The sequence below is a fragment of the Nerophis lumbriciformis genome, linkage group LG09 (assembly GCF_033978685.3).
Source record: "Nerophis lumbriciformis linkage group LG09, RoL_Nlum_v2.1, whole genome shotgun sequence".
Classification (NCBI taxonomy): Eukaryota; Metazoa; Chordata; class Actinopteri; order Syngnathiformes; family Syngnathidae; genus Nerophis; species Nerophis lumbriciformis.
Genome location: NC_084556.2, coordinates 46,442,676 through 46,457,327, shown reverse-complemented (window position 1 = coordinate 46,457,327; position 14,652 = coordinate 46,442,676). Strand labels below are relative to the sequence as shown.

Below are 14,652 nucleotides of genomic sequence, written 5' to 3'. Positions count from 1 at the left end.
CCCACCTGCTCCCAGTGCCACCCACACTGGTTTAAATTTAACTTAGATATTGGGTTTCACTATGTAAAAGCGCTTTGAGTCACTAGAGAAAAGCGCTATATAAATATAATTCACTTCACAATTCACTTCACTGGTTTTGGGTTTTGTAAAACCCAGTTTGTCAAGATGGGTATAACATCACACAAAATAAACTGTTTAAGTAGCACAGAATTACATTACATAAATAAAATATAAAAACAAAGAATGTATACATAAAATAGAAAAATATTCTTTCTACACAAAATAAATGACATAGCTGTGGAAATAATTCAAAATGTATCAAACTCAGATAAAAAAATTAATTTGCAGGCAGGCCCTTTTTAATTTCCAGCTACTGTCTTGTTGTAAAACACCAATGAAAATGAAATGTAGCATTTAGACCGTAGCAAAAGTCATCACGTCTGCCACAATCATGTGTGTTCTCCCGCCCAAGTTTGCCTTTGATTGGCCTGTCCCTAATGTTTTGCCCTAATCTTAACCAATCGTGACTCATTTTAGTAAACCAACCAACCAATCATGGATGTTCTTATATGTAAACCAACCAATCATCATTGATTTTTCCCATATATGTTGTCCCCTGCTCGTGGAGTTATACAAGTCCACTTCTTTCTTTCTCTTCTCCCTCTCTCTTCTTTTGTAGCATGTAGCTTAGCTAACTGCTACATGGGTCTATAAATAGCGAAGCTAATAATAGCGAATAATTGCTTGTGTGTTGTTGTTGTGGGTCAGTGCAGTGAGTGGGAGAGAGCAAGCACGTCTTGGAAGGAGGAAGGGGAAGGGTTTAATAGCCCATGGGGTGTCGAGAGGGAGTGGGAAGTGGGGGAGAATCAAGGAACACAACAAATAAGCGGCTTTTGGTCATTTTAACGTGAAATAAATTATATCGATATTAAGATATTTTCTTAATTCATATCTTGTTTAAAATATATCGATATATCGCCCAGGCCTAATATATAATAGCCATTCATACTGTAACCACCTGCTAGTGTTAATGTGCATGTTAGTGTGTTATATGATGGTCGTTTTTCCCATGGTCTGTGAACACACTGTGTCAGCGGAAAATGAAAAAGTGTTGTGTGTCTAGGAGTGAAGAAGAGAGGCAGACATGTGTGCTTGGAGGAAATACTTGTTGGAATTGGGCCTTTTGTTATCATAAAATTTGCCATAAAAGCTAAAAAGAAAGTCAGACTTTGTTTGTTTTCTTCTGGACGCTACAACATATTGTATTACTTTATTTTGTTAGGTGTGGCGGCTAATATAAAGCCGTACATTAAGGAGGAAACCTACATGTTTAGCATAACACTTTTATTTTAAAGCCGGAAAAGTGTGTGATTGTTTTAAGAAAGAGTCTTGACATGTTTTAATGTCGGATCGACTGTTTGCGATAAAAAAGTCTCCCTTCAACATCCTACCGACCGTTTCATTTCTGTTGAGCTTTTATGTCATCTTACTTACTAAATCAGTCAAAGTAACAATCTAAATTTTATGTTATCACTGCACTTTAACCGTAATCTGAACACGGAAGTAAAGCACCACCCACCTCTTTCGACACGCGTAGCAGGCGTTTTCTGCAGGGATGTTGTCTCTACTCACGGCGAAAAATAGTCCTTTCTTGTCAGGAGAACAACTTGCTATGGCTTTGGACCTGATATTTCCATAAGGTAGACTTTCTTTTGTCCATTTCTGCTCGCTTGTAGCTTATCAGTAGCAAGTGAACTGCAGCCAAGTTCCCCCCGCTACAGCAAAGCCCAATTGTCAAAAAGGAATTAGAGGAGTTAATCACCCAATAAAAAAATGTGTGCTGTTATTGAAATTCATATTTAACACGTTATTATTACGTTAACTTTGACAGCCCTAGTTTTAACATATATTTTTATATCGTTTTGGCACATTTTCAATTGTTGCTGCTTATTGTACTGTGTACTTTATTGAGAATTTTTCAAGTGTCTACAGACTTTTAATTACTTTTTTATTAGAAACGACAAGCAACAAATCTAGCATCTTTTTCTGGTGTTATTATAGACCAGGGGTCACCAACCTTTTTGAAACCAAGAGCTACTTCTTGGGTACTGATTAATGCTAAGGGCTACCAGTTTGATGCACACTTAAATAAATTGCCAGAAATAGCCAATTTGCTCAATTTACCTTTAACTCTATGTTATTATTAATAATTAATTATATATTTATAAAATATATTTATCTTTGTGGAAACACTGATCATCTTAATGATTTCTCACAATACATATATATAGAAACAGATAAATATCAATATGCAACACTTTATTTTTATATTTTCTCTAAGTGCACATTTTTCAAATTGAACATTTTCAAATGATCACTTACTTCTAAGACAGTCTTGTGAAATCACAATATCCCATTTTAACTAGCTAGCCACTAACATGTTTTAACAAATCATGAGTTACTTTGCACCATGTTTGTACAAATAATAACTCATGTAAAATACAAAAGTCAACTCTCAAATTTTTAAATAAATCATGTCACACTTTGAACTGGACACCAAATCTGTTATCTGTTTCTTTGTCAGTTAGTGAAGACCAAGTCTTTAAAATATTTTCTTGGATTTTCAAATTCTATTTGAGTTTTGTCTCTCTTAGTATTAAAAATGTCAAGCAAAGCAAGACCAGCTTGCTAGTAAATAAATAAAATTTAAAAAATAGAGGCAGCTCACTAGTAAGTGCTGCTATTTGAGCTATTTTTAGAACAGGCCAGCGGGCTCCTCATCTGGTCCTTACGGGCTACCTGGTGCCCGCGGGCACCGCGTTGGTGACCCCTGTTATAGACTGTACTCGTGTTTAGATACTCTACTCCTGACATGCTGACTACACTCTAGACAATCTTGTGCAATCAGTTTCGGCAGCGCTGTTTTCGGTGATCAAAGTCTTTTTTCGAAGGCCGGGTTTGTGAGTGTGTCACTGGACAATAGTGCACACATAACAGGTTATATATATCCATTCATACCGTAACGACCTGAAATGAGTGAATGATGAGTAATAAATGAGTGAATGAAGGAATCTCTGTCAATGTAAATAAGGAAATGACGACGTTGGGCGTTACAGGAAGACATTTGATTGTTTCGACAGTTGTGTTGGGACAAAATGTGCAGGGAAAATGCAGGGTTTTTCGACAAAGTTGTGAGGCCACGCGCAATTCGCGGTGATTAGTGAATTTGTGCGAAATCTGGGATTGACAGACTACTTTACTTTCTGGTGAGGCCCTGAATGTCCACACCGGCTGTCGGTGTTGTCTGATAACTTTTTTGTAAGTGTGTCATTGTGTGATTGCAGGTGTTTCCGCTACTACCCTGGTGCATTCAAAGTCTCTGCGGGGTCACCGAGACTGCTTCGAGAAGAGCCACCTCATCGCCAACCAGAAGTTGTCACATTCCAGGGTCTCCCGAAGTGCCTACGAGGGCATGAAGCTGGCCCTCAGCCAAAAACTCAACCGTATCATCCAGTACGCCCAGAACAAAGACAATGTCACCACAAACGGCTTCAGCAGACGCGGAAGCAGGCTCGTTCGTTACAGCCAGAAGAGCGACTGCCAGCTTCTGCCTCAGACGGAAGCCCTGGTACCCCGCTACACCCCCTGCCGGAAGCCGAGCGAAGCAACGCGACTGCCCGATTACACCATGGGGATGTTGGAGTGCCACACGGCCCAGGAGCTGAGGGTTCTGCAGAACTCGCATGGTGAGCTTTGGAAAACTCTACAGATCCGGAATCAAGCAACAGTAGATGGGCATTGCAGACATCAGAACTACAGCAGAGAAGAATGTGAGCATATTTCTATTGGCCAGGATGTGGCCAGTATGCCAGAATACTCACTGTGTGAAGTTTCACTTTCATTTCAGGCTGTAAATGTACACATCTGTGTGAGAGACTAAATCAAATTTTAGTTTAGGGACCACATGCAGCCTTATTAGATGTCAAGTGAAATCTGGGGATGTTCCCATCAGTTTTATGCTGCCGAAGCTAGCGATCATCAATGAGTAGGATCGGACAAATTTATTACATACAATTAGTAACAGTATCAACTATCAGTTTGGTAACACCGTCTTGCTGTCTTGCTGCTGATTCTCTGCACGGAGTGAGAAGATAAATTAAAAATAAGAGCTGCAGAAGGATAAGAAGTTGTCAATAAAACAGGAAAAGTATGGCAGTTTTTGGGATTTTTTCAAACGGACCGTATAATAATGATAATATTTTGGTCACAATAATATTTAAATAAAAATTACTGCATAACATTAATTCATTTACATACTTAAATAAGACTAACAGACTCAATTAAATGTTACACAGACCACGCAAACCTGCAAAGGATTGTTCTTCTCAGGTTTCTCTGTTTACATTTTAACACTTAGCACTATTATGTAACACTTGATTTAGCATTTCTTACATATTCCTTAGTTTTGCACCTTAATTTTAGAGGTTATTGTTAAGTGTTTATTGTGATTTTTGAATTTTGTTTACACTGTGTGTTTTTCATGGTTGTGTTGGCATTTCCTTTCTTTTTCTTCCTTGATCGCTGAGGGGATTATAATTACAACACCATTTAGTCACCTTTACACTCCTTAACACACCACAATCCTGAACAGTGCGCTCTGATTGGGTTGGTCTCAACTAGTGGCCAAAACTACTGTAGTATTGATATTTTCAGTTCAATTAGCAATTGTTCTGATTGAAATTTAAGGGCAAATTGTAAAATACACTTGAAAAAAATAATAATTTAAAGCCGCAATATTTGAAGCGCAATGTGGCAAGGGACAACTGTATACTGATCCTACCCTTGGTATCAACATCACCAAATTATGGATTGATCCGCCGTTCTCTTATGTGACAATGCCGATACAGTGGTTGCTATATTATCCTCTCTATAACTTATATAATCTGCTTGTTAATTTCCTGTTAATATCTGCTTACTTTCTGCTGTAACATGCTTCCATCTACACTTCTTAAACTTATTTATTCTGTTTTTTCAGGCTACCTTAGCTTAAATTGTAGTATGCCTGCTCCTGGATTGCTCTCGGTGTGTAACATGTTTAGCATCGTCTCCCCTTAAGATACTAATAAATGAAGGCGATTATTGTTAACTTAGAGGAGCGTTTCCACACTGGGTATGGAGACACACAATTAGCTGCTAGCCGCTCGTCAGCCAGGGACTAAAAATAGATAGTGTCAGCCAGAGGAAATCAGGGTTTCTTATCGACCTTAAAAGGCATTAATCATCAATGTTGATCACATACTTTTTCGCGAAAATTGTGATACAGATCAGATCAGTGGCCGATTAATCGACACATCCCGAGTATTAGTTTTGTACATTTGTGTTGCAAATGTATTTCCTGTATGATTACACTCATTTGTTAAGTAAAAATAGATGACCTTACAAATTTCTAGATCAAATACAGGGCAGAAACCTAACTTGATCTGCTTAGTTTCTGCTGTAACGTGATTTTGTCTACATTTCTTAAAATATGCTAAGCACTTATTTATTTTCTTATGTAAAAAAAAAAGTTTTGTGGTTAGCATGCATCATACTTGATAATGATACTAAGAAGTTTATTTGCCTTAACTGATGTGATTATTATTAACTTAAGGGAGAGACTTCACACTGTGTATGGAGACACTTAATTAGCTGTTAACCTCTTTTGTCCATCTCAAACATTCATTTATGTTCCAACACATTCAACACCGTACGTTAGGAGCATTTGGGAACTGTTGAGTCATTTTTGTCGATAAATGAGGGACCATAATAATTATTTTTATCTGTAAGGCGCCTTTATAGGCACTCAAGAACACCGTACAAACATAGGGATCAATAAAAACAGAAACAAGAAAAACAATAGATAGCAAAAATTTAAGTGAATAGGCAGTCTGGAAGTTGTGTGTTGAGTGGAAGGAAAATTATTCCATACGATGAGAGATTACTATCACTCTTCAACATCTTTAACATGTAAATGCTGCCTCTTTGTTAGGTCGCAAATTAAAACTTGTTTTTAATTGTCTTACGGTGGATGAATACATGTTAAATTAATACATAAATACATGTAAACTAAGAAGTGTAGGTGCCTGTGTTGCTAAATGTTAATTCACGTCATTACCCAGAAGGCTTAGCACTGTAGATTGGAAATGGAAGTAAGTAGGACGACAGTTATGCTGTAATCAAATTTATTGGACGCCACACGTCTGCCAGCCCGTGACAAGCCACTTCCACTTGTAGACTTTTTGAACTACTTATAGTCTAGCAGATAGCTACATTTGTATTAACTGTTGAATACTCTGGCATGTTCTGATATGTTGTGAATGTTAAACAAGATTATTCAACCTTGTTTTTTTCAGTGACTAAAATGAGTGTGGATGAGCTTCATCATTTGAACACACAGCTTCTCATGCAGATTCAAAGTAAGTCCATTTTTTTCTTTTCATGTTCTGAAGAAATGTACTCAGTTTAGCATGCTGAAAAAAATCATTAATGCAGCTTCCTTTGTGTTACACGTACCACCGTTTGAGAGTCACTGCACTTCATGGTCATAGTTACACAATACAGTAAACATGTAACTAAGGATGAAGTTCAAATTAGGGGTGTCCCAATCTGATATTACTATAGGACAGTGATTCTCAAACTATGGTATATGTACGTCTAGTGGTACGCGGGCTCCATCTAGTGGTACAGCAAATAATCACTTGTTTAAAGTACAGTGTTTTAATTTCCTATATTCAAACATAGTGTTAATGTTCAAACTGTGTGTAATGTTACAGTGGCCAAAAATATTAAATATACTTGTTAAATAAAACCTCTTCCTTGGTTTTAATGAATACTTAGGCCTACTACGCTACTGCATTTGAATGTTAGTCATCATGGTGATACTTGTATTGTTGCTTTCTGACATGGACTTGTTTCTTAAGCATTGTCCTCATGTTCTCAATGGGGTTTAAGTCAGGACTTTGGGAAGGCCATTCTAAAACCTTAATTCTAGCCTGATTTAGCCATTCCTTTACCACTTTTGACGTGTGTTTGGGGTCATTGTCCTGTTGGAACACCCAACTGCACCCAAGACCCAACCTCCGACTAATGATTTTAGGTTGTCCTGAAGAATTTGGAGGTAATCCTCTTTTTTCGTTGTCCCGTTTACTCTCTGTAAAGCACCTGTTCCATTGGCAGCAAAACAGGCCCAGAGCATAATACTACCACCACCATGCTTGACAGTAGACATGGTGTTCCTGGGATTAAAGGCCTCACCTTTTCTCCTCCAAACATATTGCTGGGGATTGTGGCCATACAGCTCAATATTTGTTTCATCTGACATCACATGGACAAAGATAAGACCTTCTGGAGGGAAGTTCTGTTGTCAGATGAAACAAAAAAGTGGTAAAAAAATGACTAAATCAGGCTAGAATTAAGGTTTTAGAATGGCCTTCCCAAAGTCTTGACTTAAACGTGTGGACAATGCTAAAGAAACAAGCCCATGTCAGAAAACCAACAAATTTAGCTGAACTGCACCAATTTTGTCAAGAGGAGTGGTTCAACCAGAAGCTTGCCAGAAGCTTGTGGATGGCTCCCAGAAGTGCCTTACTGCAGTGAAATTTGCCAAGGGATGTGTAACCAAATATTAACATTGCTGTATGTATACTTTTGACCCAGCAGATTTCACAAAATCTATCACAAAAAAATAAGAATTATAGAAATTATTTGAAACTCAAGACAGCCATGACATTATGTTCTTTACAAGTGTATGTAAACTTTTGACCTCGACTGTATCAAAAATAATAATGTCACACTTATGGTGAAGACATTGCACATGCTATAGCTATAGAAAGCCATAATCTATAATAAATGTTTCTGGGAATATTTTATCGCTGACAAACAGAACTCGGCATACACCATCAAACCTGTTTTATTTTTAGTATTGCTCAATCAATGGGGTCGGTTATGTCATATTCCTGTATTTGATTAAGAAATGTGCAAAGTCAGCCATTTTTACTTAACACTTTTAAATGATTGTAATCATACAGAAAATGCATTTGCAACACAGTTCAATGTACAAATATTTATATTAGGGATGTGCCGATCAATCGGCCACCGATGGGTATCAGACGATTTTCATGAAAAAGTATTTGATTGCCATTGCCGATTAATACCTTTTAAGGTTGATAACAAACCCCGACCTCTTCTGGCTGACACATTGTCTATTTTTAGTCCCCGGCTGACAAGTAGCTAGCAGCTAATTATGTGTCCCCATACCCGGTGCTCCAAATTAATAATAATAATCACCTCCATTTCTTGGTATTTCAATTATCATTATCACTGGGGGACGATGCTAAACATGTTACACACCGAGCGCAATCCAGGATCAGTCATACTAATATCTAGAAAAAGCTAGCTTGAAACAACAGAAGAAATAGGTGCTTAGTAAAGTTTAAGAAGTGTTGATGGAAACACGTTATAGCGGAAAGGAAGCAGATATTAACAGGAAATTAATAAGTAGATTAATACAAGTTAGAGAGAGGATAATACAACAATAAATGTCACGGTCAGTACACGACACGTAAGAGGAGGGCGGATCTATCCATAAATTGGTGGTGTTGATACCAATGGTGGTATCAGTATATGATCAATACTAGAGTGACTAGGTCAGTGGTTCTTAACCTTGTTGGAGGTACCGAACCCCACCAGTTTCATATGCGCATTCACCGAACCCGAACCGTAATCATAAAATGATGTTATTATATTAAAGAAATACTAATAAAGGTATATTTTACAAACAGAAAGTTACAGGAATGTACACATGATCCCATGTTTACATCTCATTGTGCAACATGTGAATGTTTTAGTGGGAACTAAATGCGATATCTGAAAGGGGTACACATTATTTCCAAAATAGGACCCCCCCCACCCAGGCATATAATACTAGTACACAGCTCATGAAAAACAATATGTTATTGTCATTGTAATTGGGCCAAAACACTTATATTAGAAAATAATCTCATGGAAATGACTGCTGTCATTTGATTACAATAATAAAACATTGAACTTGTTATTTAGTCAGGTTTGGGACAGGTGTGCTGCAGGTCTGATGTCGCTCACATGTGCTCCACTGAATGCTCAAGGAGTTTTTGGGTTTGCTCACACATATGGAAAATTAGAGGGAACATTGTTTGGGGGTATCCATAATACGCCGACAGGGAGAAGTTTTTATTTACACGATGAGTCGGGCGTGTCTTGACCTCCGCAGCGGAGGCTCCGCCGAACCCCTGAGGCCGACTCACCGAACCCCTGGGGTTCGATCGAACCCAGGTTAAGAACCACTGCACTAGGTAGATATTTTTATTTTCTCAAAATAACTTTTTTGCCGTTTTCTGTTAATGTTTACAAACTCGTAGTAATTCCTTGGACACAGGAAAATATTGAGGGCAAAAACCAAAGGATTTAAAATAGTACATAATAGTTTTTACTTTTGATTATTTTGTACTATTTATTGACTTGGTTTTGATCAAACAATTGGATGTCATAAAATGGAAAACTACTTTAAATATTGTGTTGATCTGTCAATTACATGGCTCATCATAAATAAATGGAAGAATTTACAGTCAGAACAGGTGATCTGTATTGGTTAGGGATGTCCGATAATGGCTTTTTGCCGATATCCGATATTCCGATATAGTCCAACTCTTTAATTACCGATACCGATATCAACCGATACCGATATCAACCGATATATACAGTCGTGGAATTAACACATTATTATGCCTAATTTGGACAACCAGGTATGGTGAAGATAAGGTACTTTTTAAACAAATTACCGTATTTTCCGCACTATAAGGCGCACCTAAAAACCACAAATTTTCTCAAAAGCTGACAGTGCGCCTTATAACCCGGTGCGCTTTATATATGGATAAATATTAAGATTCATTTTCATAAAGTTTAGGTCTCGCAACTACGGTAAACAGCCGCCATCTTTTTTCCCCGTAGAAGAAGCGCGCGGTGCATGCTGGGATATGTGACGTTTCATTTCCATTTGTGTGTTTATGTAAAGACCCCAAAATGGCTCCTATTAAGTGTGTTGTATGTCTAATTATAAATAATGCAGACGAGGCGTGTTAACTGAGTTCTCAACGTTTACTCACAGCGTGCTCATAACCACATTCTAACTCCCAGCATACAACGCTTCTCAGGGCTACCGCGCATGCTCGTAACTATCGTTGCATGCTGGGTAGTGTAGTTGTTATATTTGCTAGCTCATAACAGCACATTGAGAGACACGCTTACGCGCTTAATTCAATACTCGCCGTCATTCCGGGTGGATTGACAAAAGACCTCCAGCCGCTAGATATTGGTGTCAACAGGGCATTCGAAGCTAGACTGCTAACTGCGTGGGAACAATGGATGACAGAAGGCGAACACACCTTCACTAAGACGAGGAGGCAGCGCCAGACGACGCCAACATCTGCCAGTGGATCGTAAATTTGCCCAACTTTTCACTTCGGACACCGAAGACGAAGGATTTACGAATGAAGAATAACTTCAGAAAGTGAGCGTTATGTTTATTTTGTGTGTTGTGACATTAACGTTCGAGCAACATTATGTTGCTATTGCTCTGCACTATTTTGAATTTTACTATGTTTGTGATTGCACATTTGCGTACATTTTGGGAGTGAACAGAGTTGTTAGAACGCTGGTTTTTAATATATTATTAAAGTTTGACTGACCTATCTGACTGTTTTTTTGACATTCCCTGTAGCGCAGCGTAGGCGCGGCTTATAGTCCGGGGCGGCTTATTGGTGGACAAAGTTATGAAATATGCCATTCATTGAAGGTGCGGCTAATAATCCGGTGCGCCTTATAGTGCGGAAAATACGGTAATAAAATAGAATAAGATAAATACATTAAAAACATTTTCTTTAATAAAAAAGAAAGTAAAACAATATAAAAACAGTTACATAGAAACTAGTAATTAATGAAAATGAGTAAAATTAACTGTTAAAGGTTAGTACTATTAGTGGACCAGCAGCACGCACAATCATGTGTGCTTACGGACTGTATCCCTTGCAGACTGTATTGATATATATTGATATATAATGTAGGAACCAGAATATTAATAACAGAAAGAAACAACCCTTTTGTGTGAATGAGTGTAAATGGGGGAGGGAGGTTTTTTGGGTTGGTGCACTAATTGTAAGTGTATCTTGTATTTTTTATGTTGATTTAATAAAAAAAAAAAAAACAAACGATACCGATAATAAAAAAAACGATACCGATAATTTCCGATATTACATTTTAGCGCATTTATCGGCATTGGTCGATGTCACTCATGGATGATTGGTATCGGCAGCATCAAACAACATGTGAGTTACATGTTTTCTTACTCTTAATGACTCCCCCCCCCTCCGCAGAAGTCTTCGAGGAGCTGACTGCGGCTGTGCAGGAGAAAGACTCGCTGGTGTCCGAGCTGCACGTGCGTAACGTAGCCATTGAGCAGCTGTTCGAGAACTGTGCCAAACTGCCCTGGCTGCACATCAGCAGGGCTGGCAGGGTGAAGGCCAGCAGCGCGAGTGTAGAGTGACACTTTTTTTTTTTTACATTGTCTGCTGCTGTCACACTGGAGTCAAACTGGCTTGTGTGAATGTGTGTGTGAATGGGTAAATGTGGAAGTAGTGTCAAAGCGCTTTGAGTACCTTGAAGGTAGAAAAGCGCTATACAAGTACAACCCATTTATCATTTATCATTAATAAGCTGCTCACGCTAACAACGCCACTCTTGCGTCCAATGAGATCACAGTACTATCGCTGATGAGGATTGATCACCTCTGGACTCTAAAATGTGTTGTTTGATCATATCTTTTTTTATGGTTCACTTTTTTTGTTTCTGATCGTTACACCGAAAGTGTTTTAATGGTTGTTGGTTACACAAACTGCTTGTTTCTCAAAACTCCACACTGGCGGTCAAAGTACTGCTGCTGCTCTCTGATGATGACATCTACAAAATTGCCACACATTCTGCAAATTATGAGCTATTCCACCCAATCATCCATCCATCCATTTTCTCCAGCTTGTCCCTCTGTGTCCCCTAAACCGCAATTTGCCCTTTTTCAACTCTAAATTTTATAATAATACACATGTTAAACTACAGACGTCCCTCGCTTATCACCATTAGTTCCAGACCCTGTTGCAATAATTGAATGTCTATAAAGTAGGAGTTCTCATTTATAAATTTAGTTTTTCCATATTTAGAGTATAAACATCTGTTTATGACCTTTTTAAATATGTTTAACATTATTAGAGTCCTCTATACATGAAATAACAGCCATATAATCACTTTTACACTCGTCTTACCCAATATGGTTAGACAAGTGTAAAAGCGAAACAACAATTTTACTAATATGTTTTGGAAAAATGTGATATAAGTGAAGCTGTGGAATTAGTTGTGGCGAGTGACGACTATTGAAAATGTGTATTGGTTCCATTTAGGCCGCTTTATTTTTGTACAAGGTTTCTAAGCAAAGACGACTCATTTGAGTAACAGGAGTGAGTTGTTTGCATTGGAATGATCAAATACGTGAAATATGGCCACATGGCATTTTTGCTAATAGCATATTAAAACTAAACACATATGATGGAATATCCATACAATTTAATGAGTGAACTTACTTTTGTTCTTCGAAGCCTGTAGAGAGTTTTGAATGACACAACGTGCGACTTGTGGAATATCCCATCATTTTCAGAGGGGGTAACAGGACTGAGTGAAAACTCAGAATCGCCCAAAACGCGTATATTTAAACTTTATCTTTTGTTTTTTCTTTAGAAAATTCAGTTAAAATATAATTGGGTTAAAGTTTAACAGTAACATGTAAAAACATTTATGAAGGATTTAAATTATTATATTTCATAGTAAAATCTAATTTTCGGAAGCAGGGACAAACAATACGTGTTATTTTTCCAGCGTTTAAGGTAGTTTAAATGAATCTTTTAAATTGTATTTATTAAATATGCAATAAACTCAACGTACACGACACTTTGCTTAGTAAAACATTGTATTTTAAGCGTGTTTTATTGTGTATTCATGCATTTTATTTATTCCCTGAGGTCACACACAGATCTGATTGGATGGAATGGTTCATATTCATTTGAAAATTATTTAAAAAAAACAACATAAATATTGCAACAAGAAAAGTACATTTCCATGTTGAAAAGAGCACAAATATAAACACACCATTCATTTATAAATACTCACAAAAACCAACAAACAAGGAATATTATATGTATATCATCAAACAATATTCATAACTAAGAAGTCTTTCACCAAAGCGTTGTTTATTAGTCATTTTTCTTTCATATTCTGGACATGTGAGTGAAATATAAATAGTTGTTAAACAAGAACTATGCAAGCAAAGGTTATCATGTTGGAGCCTCATCAAAAAAAACATGTTTCTCAGAGAACGCCCTTTGGCTGCACAAATACCAGCTTTGGTTAGAAAAGTCATAAACGTGTTTGTTTTTATTCTCTTTGTAAGATGTTGGATTCATTTGACCTTTTCTGGGGTTAGGCTTTATTTAAAATATGTCTTTTCTGTGTTTTTAATGCAACAAGGATATGTAGTTATGTATATTGTGGAAACCTGGCTGCCCATCTCTGCTTTTTGTTCAGCAGACATCAGCTACTGAAGATGCAAGAAATGTTTTGCCTTTTTTTATACTCAATTTTTCATTTGAACGAGGATGTTCTTTTACTTTCTATTTATTTTGTGCAAGCTTGTGTGACTTGTGCTTTTTACTTTTAAAAATATTTTTCAATAAAGTCCACATGTTTTCAACAACAATCGTTTTATTTACTTTCAAGTTGTTGGTCCCCATCAAGCTGGTAAGTTTTTTTTTTATTGTATTACTAAATTACCAAAGGAAAGATTTAATTTTCACTTTTCATTTTGCTTAATTACGAGGGATGTGAATCTTATAGAAATTTGATTTCCGATTCTTTCGGGGGGGATGAGACTATTCTTGATTCAGAATTGATTATGATTACATTTTTTTCGAGTCAGAATGGATTCTTGATTCAGATTTGATTCTCAACTCAGAATCGCTTCATATTTGAGTTTCTCGATTCAGAATAGATGCAGATTCAGTTTTTGAATCAGCTTTGATTTCGATTACAATCTTAAGTCAGAATCTATTCAAACTTGGTTTTCTTGATTGAGAATCGATTCAAAATCATTTATATTGATTCGGAGTCTATTCTCTCTATTCACTTAATTCAGAATCGGGTCTTGATTTGATTCTCTTGATTCAGAAGGGATTCTCTCGATTCAGAATGGTTTCTCAATTCAGGATCAATTCTCGCAATATATTACTTGGTATATGAATTATAATAAAACCTTTTCAAAGCAGGTTACAAAAGCTCCTTTTGGCTGCTGACGTATACGCGTAAGGTTACGTTTGGAGATGGTTTACATCATGGGTGTCAAACGCCCGCCCGCCAGCCAGCCAGCCAGCCAGCCAGCCAGCGCTGGCCCAGTCACATAACATGTGAATGCAACGCATACTTCATCAACAGCGATACAGGTTACACTGAGGGTAGCCGAATAAAAAACTTTAACACTGTTAGAAA

The 14,652-nt window shown here is 37.3% G+C and overlaps 1 protein-coding gene across 1 annotated transcript in view; it reads left to right on the top strand.

Annotated features, from left to right (window-relative positions):
* LOC133607980 (protein EURL homolog) overlaps positions 1-13,855 on the top strand; it is a 40,142-nt gene extending 26,287 nt beyond the window's left edge. Inside the window, exons 3-6 of the mRNA XM_061963072.2 lie at positions 3,345-3,830; positions 6,393-6,455; positions 11,445-11,667; positions 11,779-13,855. Coding sequence (XP_061819056.1) covers positions 3,345-3,830; positions 6,393-6,455; positions 11,445-11,614 — 719 coding nt within the window. The 3' untranslated portion in view covers positions 11,615-11,667; positions 11,779-13,855. The remainder of the gene's footprint in view (positions 1-3,344; positions 3,831-6,392; positions 6,456-11,444; positions 11,668-11,778) is intronic.
* Positions 13,856-14,652: the final 797 nt, after the last annotated feature.